Raw genomic sequence first — 13,533 nt, 5'->3', positions numbered from 1 at the left:
TTATAACTTTCTGAGTGCACTTAGCAACTACTTTGGATGCTTTGAAGCAGTCAATAACCCTCCTGTGCAAAAATCCACTTCATGAGGCAAACCATTGTAGATATTTTGGTCTAGGTTTATGTCAAGTTGTTATAACAAAGATATTTTAAACAATGTCAACTTTGCATTAAAAGTATAATTATTTACTGAATGACACGTAATGACAACAGTCATGAATATTCATGAAGACTCCATGTTCATGAAAGGTGTTATGTTTATGATAGTGTCATGTCAGTGTTATGCACAACCCTTCAAATAAAGCATTACTGAACTCTTTGTGTGCCTTCTCTGGCAACATGCACAGTCTGTTCTATCTCTATTTTGTTCAAATGTATAACAATCAACATTGTCCCATGTGTTCAACATTTGTTCATTTATTGCACAAACGGAGACATCTTAAGGTCTTCTGAAATCAATGAAATATTTAAGCCAGAGTCAATTAGCACTGACATATCTACCCACTCAATCAGTTCTCCTTCATAGGCTGTACATTTTGGACTCATCACCAAGCCGTAATCTATAGTAGTGACATCCACCTCGGCTGTTGAGCATCCACTGTGAGTTTTAACGTTTGTTTATTGAGAATGAGAATGTAAATAAATTTGATTTAACAGTTTCAGCCGAGATATGTTAAAACATTTCAAATTTAAGATTTAATCTTTGTGTTTAAGCTCACAAATGCATCCCAGCAAATTAATTATTATTTTAAGCTCAGCCAAATGAACTCGGCCACTACTCCCAAATTTCACCAGAAATGTCGCAGAAGCTGATGTCATTTTTGTCTGTTTTTTATATAATAAATACTTGCTCATTTACACTAAGTTGTTTTAATTAACTGACCCTGTAACACTGACCAATGTATTCATCATTTATTTATTTTTTCCCGTTATTGAGCAGTCCTACCCAGCATTTTCACATTGATATTCTCACACTGATGGATGAGATGAAAATGAGATCCCAAATCCAGAAGGGCAGCTGTTGCAAAGACGGCATGAGCTTTTAAAATGTTGAGGTGGCAATTTTTGACACTTGCCCAAATGGTATGGACAGTTTTTTCCTTAATTAATGACATAATTTGAGACTTATTTTTCCTCTTTACTCAGTGTAATTTTATCTGATAGTTGATTTCATTTTGTTGACTTGAAGCATTAAAGTTGCAGTATTTACCTTTTATGTAAAAACTGCTATTACATATTTGTTAAATCTGTCACTATATTGTGGCAGTATTGTGGATCGTCTGTAAGGGAAAAAATCATGCTCATCTACCTCTTCCTAGTGCTACAAATGCCATCTGCAGAAATGCACTTTTCCTGGACAAAAGTTACATAATGTAGCTTTAAGTGTGACAAAAAAGCAAAATAGAGGAATTCTACAAAGGGGTAAAAATATTTAAAGGAAAGGTAACAATACCTGTGTGCTAATTAGCTGAGTCTCAGCCATCTCTTGGGTTGGATCTTCTGATTCCCAGTGTCCCCTGCTGCTATGAGTCCTAGCTTGTCCATCATCGTCATAGACTGTCCACTTAGTTAGCTTCTCAACTGTCTGATGGGGAAGCAAGTTTTCTGTCTGAAGCCAAGTCTGCAACTCAAACGATTTTTGCAGATAGTTGCAACTTATTAAACAATTTATTTTATGATGCTTTGGTGTCAAATCATCTGAATAAGTAGTTATTTGTTTAAATATAGCATTAAAGATATACACACCTGAGGGTCTCCACTCATCTGGTTGTTTCCAGTCCAGTGAAACTTTGGCTGGGCAATAGTATTTAATCCATTCCCACCCATCAACAGTGCAACTTCTTGGTCTGCTTCTTCTTCATACAATGAGCAGACACCTGTTTTTGCAAAACTTGTCACTTCATTTGAAGAACATTGAGATACAGATCTTTGTGTGTGGTCAGCCACTTCTACATCTGTATGTACACACTTGGGTTGTGTTAATCCATTGCCTAACATTCCCACTGACATCTGAGAAGGTTCTAGCTTGTCTCTTGCACCATGTAGCACACTGACTCCATCTTGGTTTTCTAACATATCTCTACTGGTAATGTTCTTTTCTATGGATAATTCTTCTGAGTTGTTGAGAAACTTACTACCCCTTTTTTCCACATCTTCATCTGATAGCAAATTTTCTGACAATGACTTTTTCATGGACTTCAGGAGACTGAGATCTGGTTTGGAAGGAAGTACCAGTTTAGCTCCTGGCTTTGGGGGTTTGGCCTTGCAGGTGATGTGTCCTCCTGATGAATTTGACATAGAAGGAACTGTCTTATGTGTCTCAGCTGTCTTTGCCTTTGTCAGTTTTTTCACTCTAGGAAGAACTACTGCGTATTTGGCATCTAGTTCTTTATTGCTGACCATGGTTATTTCTTCTGTGGCATCTCCATTGGTTTCCTGGGGCCTGGCTTTTTCTTTCTTAAGTTTGTCCTCTGCAGAACTTTTGTTTTTTTGACTAGCTACCCTGGTTTTACAGACAATCCTCATAGCCACTCTGTGTCTAAAAACTTGGTCCCTAGATCTGCTGCTGCTTTGTTTTTGCTTTAAGGTTCGAAGCCAGCTGGTTATACCAACTGCTTTAGTCAGAGCAGAAATCTTCTTCCGTAAGTTTATTTTTTGTGGCATTTTCTTTTGAATCCAATCAGTCATCTTGAAAAAAGGTGTCACTCTTTTTCTTGGGGTTATCAAATGTAACCCTTCACTCACATCCCACTCTGTTTCTTCATCAGAATTTATTACCGCCTTTCTCGTGTTGTGTCCAAGGGATGCCATTTCGGTTTTATCAAACAGTAGGCTCTGTGCCCTACCTTTGACAACTGTTTCATCATCCTGCTGCTCCAGAATAACTTTGGTGTCTTCATTTTTTGCTTTTATAATTATTTTACTTTGGTCTTCAGTACCTTTGTTCATTTTTGGCTTATGTATCTCTTGTTCTTGATCTAAATCATTTTTTACAGAAGGGACCCTCTCATTGATTGTTCCTGTTATCTTTAGCTTTAGTTCCTTATGTGGTGCATCTATGCTACTGATAGAAGGGTCTTTCAGAGGTTGAACTGCTTCTGTTAAAGAACAGGGTTTATTTTTCAGTAGATTTGTGTTCTTTTTTTCTTCTTTAGTTCTTTGTTTGGTTTCTTTCTCTACTGTCTGTTTGACTGCTTTTCTCTTTTGTTTTTTCTCCCTTTCAGCTTCCTTATTTGTCTTCACTTTTTTAAACATTTTGTGTGTTGGTTCTTTTACAGGCTTAGAATGAGGCTTTCTACAGTATGCAAGAGTCCTATGGCAGGCAATATTTGTAGTGTCCTCCTGGATTAACTTCTTGTTTTTTCTTGTCTTCTTGTGCTCTGCTTTGAATCTCGTCTTCAACCTTGTGACTTCAGTTGTAGGAAACCTTTCATTTAGTCATAAAATCAAATCATCTAGAAAGACAAAAATTAAAAATACAAACAGACCACAGATGAAAATGTGAAAATAACTTTAAAGACATCCTTAGTTGTTTTTCTAATAGAAACACAAAGTCACAATCAAAATAACATTGAAAAGGTTAGTGAAAAACAGGTGGTCAAACAAATGTATTAAACTTAGGAAAACCAGGTCAGTACTCCGTTCCACAGCTTTGTTCTTTGACTCCTATTTTTTGGTAATTCTGATCAGATCTACATAGGTGCAACGTTTGGCAAGATTTTCTGGCATTGTTTAACTGAACCTGAAAGCTGCAATACCTACCTCCAGAGAAAAATGTCAAACATAATCTAAATTTTCAAAAAGAAACAGAATTTATCCATCATGTCAAGTAATATTTAAATCTTCTTGTGCCAATAAAATCCTGTCCTTATTTTGGTGCAAAACAATTACAGTAAAATATTGTTTTCAGATCAGTCTAAATGCTGTTACAAGATGCTGCAGTTTACGAACTCACTTCAATTTAATATCTCTTACCAAACTTCTCAGGTAAAATCCAGGTATAGCTAGGAGGCAGCAGAGTACTCAGGCTTTTCCCCGATGGTTTCTGTTGTAAATACAAATATATACCCTCTCTATAGTTCAGAGGCACACAAAAACCCCACTCCCTTGCATCACCCAGAGGGTAAAGTATCACAAATTCAATACAGTGTGAGGAAAAGCCTGTGTTTGCACACAATAAGGATACATGTGAGCTGCTTTGGACGAAGCACACAAAGTGCCTTCTAAATTATTAAATTCCATCAGCCTGGTCCTCTGCTGTTCATATGACCAGCTGGTGAATGCTTAAGGAAAGGTGAGAGGTGCTGCTGGAGAAACCAACAATATGTGATGAAAGAGAAGATACAAAGACTAAGACAGTGAAGACAGAGGACTGTTTTTTAAGAACTGCACAGTATTATTTTGTCCTTATGTAGTCTTTTATTTTTTTACACTATGCATGTCCCCACTTACATTAACTTGCTGCTCTGACACCAGAATTTCCCCATTGTTCAACAATAAAACATATTATGTTCTTTTCTATATTGCACCTGATCTTTTCATAACATATAACATACTTAACCCTGTGTGAATTATTAAAGTTCCTTTAAATTTTTGGGAAGTGTTGCATGAAATCTCTTAAAATGTTACATTGTAAAAAGGTTTTAGGGACTATTTAGGGGACATGAATATCTTGGGGCAAATCCATAGCTGGGAAAAACAAAAATTATTTGCTTGCAGCTCTTCATTTGGGTCCTTTTCTGCTGAATTCAATGTGATTTTGTTTGGCATCTTTGACTTGAAGAAATGAGCAAGGAAAAAAGGAGATGACGTTGGGAGGGTGGGTAGGTCCATCAGCTTTGTTTTCTAGATGCACATTATATGGAGGAAAATCTCCAACTCATTTCATGAAATGTCTTGCTCCCATTTGTTCACAATCTTTCAAAGATTTTGAATAAGAACTATTTCCTTCCTCTAACTTTGATGGTGCAGACTTTGCACCATCAAAGTTCCTTGAAGCAACTTCAAAGCTCTCTTCAAGGCCAGACTGTAATCTCTTGTCAAAATTGGAATGAGTACTGATGCTCCACTTGCAAGCCAAATGCCACATCTTCTGGAAGTTGTGAATGACTAAACATGAAATCATAAGGGAAAAATCTGATGACTTTGTTCTTGGTGCAGTTATAGGTGTGCAACGAAAGTTTCACATTTTCTTTCCAGTTAGTTTTCTGTTTGTGCTCCACAGTCCCGAGCCTTTTAAGTGTCTGATTAAATCATAGTTTCCTCGTGTATAGTACGGAGTTGCCCGGGTCTTTACAACACTAGTGATGTTACAGAGTTTTTTTCTATGAGGCTAGCTCAAATTCTGGTCCCTGGACTAGATGCCACTTGAGCCAGACCAAAGTAATACAAAAGACATCCTTGTTATTACTGATCATTATACAAAGTTTGCATTTGGAATACCAAACCAAAAAGCAAAGAAGGTGGCAAAGTGTTTGACAAATGTGTGTGCTATGGATTACCAGACAAATCAGGAACCAGATTTTTGTGTCTGGTAATCTATAGCACACAATAAGGTTATGTAAGGTGGTTTATTTGGCTGATGCAGCTCTTTCATATTGCTACTCATAAGACTTTGTGCAAAAGTGTGCCAAGGAAACAGAAGCTGCAGCATTTCAAATTTTACACTTTGTTTATTCTCATACAGTAACAGCTCTGGACAGAGGCCCTCAGAAACTTTATAAAGTAGAAAAAAAAGTCTAAATTCAACTTTCGTCCATTTTAAATTCAACCTTAATTTAATCAGGTAAGTTCTTATTTACAATAATGTAGCTGTTCACTAGCATGCTATTGTCCTTGCTCAAATTATTTAAAAGCTGGAAGAAAACGTCTGATCTTAATACACTTTTGTTTTGTTTTTGTTATGGTGAATAATGTATTGTTGCTCTGTTGATTATGATTTTAACTGTGCTGGCAAACAAGCTTAACACAAGGTTAAGATGAAGGAAATGGAGCTTGAAGATATGAGCAGTTTAACAAGCTAATTTGCTATACCCCTTTGTACCACAGACATGACACCAGACAAAAGGTCTTAAGAAAAACATATAATTGTGTATAAGAAAACTACAGTGTAAAATTTCATACAACTGAAAAATATCAGGTTTCAGAATCAGTTTGCTACAAAAATATATTGCAAAATGATGCTAAAATACCAAGCATTCAAACACACAGTACCAAAATATTTTCTAGTGTGATCTAAATAGCAGCCAATCCCAGTTAAAATAGGCACAGTTGTCACATACATAATACAGTATATAACAATTTTCTATCATCACTTACAATTACATTCCAAAATCACATCAAATATTGCTGGCTTAAACAGTTTACAAAACAATAATAATAATAATATTTATAAAAATAAACCCTAGACAAAGTTCCCCCCAAAAGAAGAACAGTGTGCTGAACTGTAGTGCACAAGTACCTGTGGTCAGATTACCTTACAGCTAACAGGAAAGGGTGGGACTGAGCATGTAGTGTGAATCCCCATTTTGGCTTTAACAAACAAAAATCTTTTTTTCCCCTAAAAAGTAACAGTTTAATTTAGGAACAGCCCTTTATTCAAATTTATCTTATGATTACACAATAAATTCTTTCATAAATTCTGAAAGGGAGAAATCATAAGACAAAAAAGACCTACTTTTGAAAGGCCATTATTAAAATTATAACCCGAGTAAAACCAAAAAAATAGTAAATTAAAAAGTGGTTCACTGCATGAACGTTATTAGAGAATGTGTCCATATAAAATTACCTAGTGTCACGTTAAAAATGTGTAAAGGTATAAAGAATTTGGGTGAAAAATATAGCAGAGTACATTTTTAAAGTATATATTTTTAAATTTAGGCATCAAGCTAATTCATGTATATCACTATAATATACATACAGACAAATACTGGCAAACTAACAAAAAAAACACAAACATCTTAGTTTAAAAGAAAAAAAAATAACTTCAAATAATTTTTTTTTTTTTTCAAACTTACTTTTACCACAATCCAGGTATCCATTGCATCTATGAGGATTGATCACAACTGGTTTGATGGACTCAGATTGTAGGCAGGAAAAGGAAAATATTTCATGTAGTTTCCAGCTGGAAGCGAGTCACCATGCCAAGGAGGCACAGGGAGGCCCTGGACTCATCTTCAGTCTGCTGCGTCCTTATGGCACTCAAACAGCTGCAGCACTGTGAGCCTTTTGGCCTCCATTTAAAGTGGCTCTTAGAAGGATCAGGAATCAGTAGTGGTTATGTGTGCCAAGCAGGAGGTTAGAGAATCTGTGTGACTGTAGTGCACTTCATACATTTTAATGGATTTATTCTGTAAGGAGACACAAACAAAACTTAAACAGTAAATTACCCAAAATGCACAAAATACGAGAATAATTAAGCAGTCTTACCTGAGCAGCTGAGAACCTGATCTCAGGCAACAGCACTCTTCACATTATTCTCTGGGAATGCCCTTTAGACAAACCACAAAGAGTTTCAACTTTAAAACTGAAAGGCTTACACTATTCTGTATTTAAGTACAGTAACATTTACCGAATAATGAAGGAGAAATCACTTCTTTTTAATCTTAAGTACATTTAAAAAATATTCTGTGATTTATCTTTTTCCACATTTTGTAATGTCATTTAAACTGAATTAAGGTAATTTTGGAAACTTTATATTTAAATCATTACACCTCAAATTATTCATACCCCTGGCAGGGTTTATATAAAAGCCCATTTTTTAGTTCATACAAGGAGTGTGCCAAGAAGGAAATATCAATGCTCATCTTGTCTTCTTTGAAAAAATAACAGAACAAAAATCACATGAAAAAAGGAGAGGATAAATATGTTATTGCTAAAAGGGAAACTGGAATTGCTGTTACTTTGATTAATATATTTGCACCTCCTATTCACGGTAGGATTTCTTAAAACGATGTATGAGCTTATATCTGCAGATAAAGAAGAAATTTATTCAGCCAGAGATTTTAATTTCACCCTAAATTACAAACTTGACAACCAAGAACAAGGAGCAGACGGAAGAGGAGCCAACTCTCAAAGCTAATTAATAGAGCTGCAAATGTTTGATGTATGGCAGGATCTTTATCCGCTTAAGAGACAATACATTCTAGTCTCCTCCACACTCACGTTTATTCAACGGTATCTTTTTATATATATATATATATATATATATATATATATATATAAATATGGAAGATAGAGTAGATAATTGCAAAATGGGAATAATTGATTTACCTCATCATCTTATTGTCTTTATCAATATTCATTTACTTAAAAGGAACAAAACACTCTGGAAAATAAATGTGAGCATCTAAACAACCAAGAAATGAAAGAAGAAATTAAGAGACATTTGTTGCGTAGAATAAAATAATGTACACTGCTCAAAAAAATAAAGGGAACACTCAAATAACACATCCTAGATCTGAATGAAAGAAATATTCTCATTGAATACTTTGTTCTGTACAAAGTTCCATTTGCACAACAGCAGGTGAAATTGATTGTCAATCAGTGTTGCTTCCTAAGTGGACAGTTTGATTTCACAGAAGTTTGATTTACTTGGAGTTATATTGTGTTGTTTAAATGTTCCCTTTATTTTTTTGAGCAGTATATATGGAACTACAACAGGACACAATAAAATCAATCAGAAGTGAACAAGTAAGCACTAGGAGACACACTGAAACCAGATAAAACCCCAGGTAGTTGTGGTTTCCAGAGTGAATGGTGAGAGTTTTAAAGCTGCAGTGTATAACTTTTAGAAAAGAATATGCTTTTTACATATTTGTTCAAACTGTCAGCATGCTGTGAAAGAATGGAATTAAACAGATTATCTGGAAAAAAAGGAGCTCCTCTGCTTTTTTTCTGTGTTTCCAGTGCTAACTAGAAACAACCAATCAGAGCCAGTAGAACTGTCTTGGTGTTGTTAGCCACCCTTGTGTATGTGCTGCTCAATTTTTTATTCAATTTATTTAATTAAGAAAATCCCATTGAGATTAGAAATCTGCTTTGCAAGAGAATCCTGACCAAGTCTTGTAGCTAATGCGCTAATGGTGGAGAAAACCATTTATTCGCCATCATTAGTGGCCATGCTAATTAGTCTGAGCATTTAGGCTCTGCAAGCCTCCTGTTTTGGTCGGAAAATTACTGTATTTTACCCATCTTTCCTGCCGTATTAGTATTTTCTGGTAATTTTTCAGTATTGTAACATAATAATTTCAAATAAGAATTAATGTGCATCTCCAAACTGAATGAAGTCACTAGCCTCACAAAAACTACCACCTGCAGTACCCGGGAAGGCAGTTCTCACGAAGCTAGTGCTGACAGTGGAAACAAACCAAGTTTTGTGCCAAAAAGTGATGGTCTGCCAAATACACCTGCCAAACAAAGATAGGCCCACAGTTAGGTGTTACACTGTGTTGTGTAACACAGTTAGGTGTTACAAAACTAACCGTTAGGTGTACAAAGTACTTTGTAAGTGGTTGACAGGCAGTTATTTTAAATTTCTTCTAAACCTGTCTTAAAATGTAAGGGATACTGGACCTAAATTGGAATGGTGAGACAGCTCATAGCAGGTGGTGGAAAATTTCCCTAATTTTTAAATCCAAAACTTGACAGGTATGTCAGGAAGACAGCAGAGCCTGCTAGCATAGCAGGTAGCATAGAGAGCAAGGGGGAGAGGGATTACTGACTACTTGATTTGGAAAGTAACTAAGTTACATTAAAAGTAACTTTTTTAGTGACTTTCAGCAGCTGCTAACAACAACGCTCCACCACCTGTGAAAATTACACTGAACTTTGCCAATACTTAATTGTAAGCTATTTTATAATGGTAACATCAACAATGTATCTCAACGTATAAGGTTGAACTGAAGAGGAGATTTTCTAATGGTTACAACAGTACAAAAAAAAGTTAGTAATTTGTGTGTGTTTTTGTGTGTTCCACTACTGTCTGGAAAACTCTAAGAAGGATTTTAAAGTCCCCACCCCTCCCCCCAGTCTCCAGATTGTAAGGAGGCTGGATAGAGGTGTAGGTTAATAACGCGTCTAGCTGCACTTTCTAGAACACACACTCACAATCGGCCCTGCGTTTGGTGTCAGAGCGCGCTGACACTGCCACTCCACAATTCAGATGGCTGCTGCACAGATTTGTGACACTTATCTTAATATTAATTATTATAATGCCGTTTATTTGCACAACTTTACGGACTCGTTCATTCGTGGCTGTTTTCACGTTTATCCCGCTCTGTTCATATAGTCTCGATGTTTACAATTTTCTGGAGCGCAAAGCGAAGCTCATCGTAATTCACAGGTAATATATTAACTTGATCACTGTTAATAGCACTCCTCCAAGCTCTGATTTGTTGTTTCTAGATAGCACTCAGAACCCTGAGAGAAAACAGAACAACTTTATGTGAAATAAATGTGTGCACATTTATTTTAAATTAAAGTTGCAGTTTTAAAGTAGAGCTACAAGAAAATAACCACAAGAGTTCTCAAAACTATATCAAAGTTAAAGACAACTCCCCAAGCATGACTACATTAAAAATAAATGGGAAGAAGACGTAAATATAGAAATATCTTTTATATCCATGGATATAGAATATTGAAAATAGACCTCTGCAAGAAAATAAGCATATTGTTGAGTGCACCAAAATTCTGTGGAGGCTAAAATAATAGCAGAATGTTTGGCTGGAAGAGTATTATTCGCTTTTCCATATACTGGAAAATTCCGAGTTTTGTTTAAAGTTTTGGTTCGTCTTTACTTGAATTAAAAATCTTAAACAGTCTCTTGACTGTCAATGTTAAATTTTTCAGATAATTTGAATAATCCATTATAAACTATTTGCCACAATGAATCACCCAGTGCCACCAGCAGATATCACTGCAAAAAGTTGATGCAATGCCACTAGTCTCTCAAACATTGTTTAGACAGCCTAGATATATTTACTCATATATTGAAAGTAAACAACAAATGATCCCTTAAGAAAATACAAGTGACTATTAATTGCTTCTAAAATAACATTGATGGATGCAGGGCAGATACTTACGTCTGGTCACCCTCTAAAGACTTTTGGATTTCCTGCAGAACTTCTGGAAATAGACATTAGACAAGTTAAATCTTTGTGTTAGTCCTGGAAAAACAGCTTAGTCACAGAGGGAAGCTGCTCACTATAATGGAAGTAAATTAAAAATTTCCTTGGGAAAAAGGTTTGCTCTTATTGCCAATATGAAAAGCACATGCTTCAATATTTACCAAAAGAAAATAAAAAAGGGTGAGCAAGGGAGAAGCAGATTCTGCGTTGAGGAATTTTAAGTTCCATGTTTCATCACACTCTTCACTATATCAAGGACTTACTTTCATCATTCAGCAACGCATGCTCCATAACACGTCTAGCTGCGCTTTCTAGAACACACAATCAGACAAATAGAGGATCCTTCACATCAGCACAGTCACAAGCATGATGAGTGTATGACACTAAATAAAAAGAACTCTTGAACAACCACATTAGTCAACAGCAACAACTGACTCTACACTACACCCAGACACACAGTCATGAGAAGCCAAATGCACATGCAGAATTGGTGTGTGAAATTAAATTACCTGGATCCTCAGTGTCTTGTGTACATCTAGGTGAAGAAAAAAGACAAATATGTATGTGATATTCACTGAAGCAATGATCCAGAAACAAAAGGGAAAATAGGGAGAGAGCATGTACCTGAGGGCTGATGAGGCTCCTTCAAGCTTTGGTTGGTGTTGGTTGGAAAAGACTGGAGGAAGAGGAGCTTCAACCAGACAGCGAGGTTCCACCAGGTAGCGAGTTGACAAAGAGAATCGTTCAAACTCAGATGGAGACATCAGGTAAAAGCCTGTAAATAGGCAAGTTCCTAGTGATTAGTAGGCCCAACAGCAGTTTTCTCAGACATTTCAGAATTCTAACTTTTGTACATCTTTGTTCTGTCAACAGTTTTTGGGCAATACCATTTTTTCTCCGAGAACTATAACATAAATTTTAGGTCTTGCAGAGCTTCCCAACTACGAAGGAGGAAGGCTTAATGTATCCTTGGTGACCCCAGCCATCCTCATTACAAGTTACTGCCATCAGCTCACAAATGCATGGTGATAACATGCAACACAGGGATCTACAAGAATTTGTTGGTCCCCATTAGTACCTCAATAACAAAATTTGAGATGATAAACTCAGATAGAGGCAGTAGTAGTCTACGACTGTATTTTGTGTATTATGGATGTCACAGTTATTATTGTAATTTTTATTGTGTTTGTAAATTTATTTGCATTCTTTGTTTGCTGTCCTTTGGAGACAATAAAGTTTCCTTTTCAGATGTGTGTTTATTTATGAATTGACTGCTTAAATGCAACATTTTTACAAAAAGGCACCCAATTTCAGACTCAACCATTGGTCATTGATATCCAAATTATTTGGAGGGGGAAATCCTTAGATGGGTCAAATCTGCTGAAACTGTTACTCTGTTGTGTACCTACTAGTCTACAGCAAAAAATTGTATCTTCAAATGATGACCCATTTGTGTCTTTGATAAAGCTGATGACTCATCATCATCAACCATTTAATACCATCTAGATAATAATCATTGATGAAATCTCATCACTGGACAACGTACTAAATACCAAGTGAATTTGTACACACATTAATTATTTGGCATATATTAGAATTTAAGAAGGAAACATCATCTCAGGTCAGAAATCAGTAGAGAGAAGCATATTTACCCTGGCCTTGCTTGGTGAAAACACAGGAGGCGATGCCACTGACATCCTCCCGTCGGATGCAGGGGTACCTAATCTGCATTTTAATATGTGGGAGTGACAACACATGCACATCACCCTGATTGGTCAGAAAAACCAATCCACTCTCGCCATAGTCTTCCGTTCGGCTGCTTCCAAACCAGGCCACACCCACTCTCCGTACCCTGGATCCATCCACAGCAGTCAGCTTAAGCTTCATCTTAGAGCTCAACTTTGGCAGAGTGAAAACCTGAACACACAAAAATACAGCAAAACTTTCAGCAAAAATGTTGAAAACAAGTCGCTATACGTCCAGTTCTAGTTGTAAGCAAATCAAGTATTTGCACTAGAAATAATATAATTACTTTTCATCAAGCAAAAAACATTTTTATTTGGAGCTGAGATTCAGTAAGAATAAAAGGGATGGAGTGACCAAGTTTACAAAGCTGAACAACTAAACTGTACTTTAAACTTTTGCAGTTTTCTATTTGAGAAGATCCATTTGTAAAAGAAAAGGGATATAAGCATCCCTCTTAATGAATGGTTAACTGTTGATTAAAAAGCAGATGAGCATTGATGGTATGAAGGAATATTTTCAGCATGACTGGAACAGTTTGGTAAACAGTAGGACTCATCGAGAAGCTACGTGCCAACTAAAAGTGGTGCAGCCCAAGTTAAACACAGAAAATGACAGGTAAGTCCAGTTTCTGATTAACGGTAGTCTGACCACATATCCCTGATTCT

The 13,533-nt window shown here is 36.1% G+C and overlaps 1 protein-coding gene across 1 annotated transcript in view; it reads right to left on the bottom strand.

Moving 5' to 3' along the window:
- Positions 1–5,648: 5,648 nt before the first annotated feature.
- The window catches only part of llgl2 (LLGL scribble cell polarity complex component 2), a 94,470-nt gene continuing 86,585 nt past the window's right edge, over positions 5,649–13,533 (bottom strand). Inside the window, exons 22-28 of the mRNA XM_028028599.1 lie at positions 12,775–13,039; positions 11,747–11,897; positions 11,632–11,657; positions 11,386–11,433; positions 11,078–11,120; positions 7,425–7,486; positions 5,649–7,347 (exon numbers count right to left, since the gene is read on the bottom strand). Of these exons, the coding sequence (XP_027884400.1) occupies positions 7,447–7,486; positions 11,078–11,120; positions 11,386–11,433; positions 11,632–11,657; positions 11,747–11,897; positions 12,775–13,039 (573 nt within the window). The 3' untranslated portion in view covers positions 5,649–7,347; positions 7,425–7,446. The remainder of the gene's footprint in view (positions 7,348–7,424; positions 7,487–11,077; positions 11,121–11,385; positions 11,434–11,631; positions 11,658–11,746; positions 11,898–12,774; positions 13,040–13,533) is intronic.

Source organism: Xiphophorus couchianus, chromosome 9 (genome assembly GCF_001444195.1).
Source record: "Xiphophorus couchianus chromosome 9, X_couchianus-1.0, whole genome shotgun sequence".
Lineage (NCBI taxonomy): Eukaryota > Metazoa > Chordata > Actinopteri > Cyprinodontiformes > Poeciliidae > Xiphophorus > Xiphophorus couchianus.
Note: the sequence above shows the minus strand (reverse complement) of the source record. Positions and strands in the feature narration are given on the sequence as shown.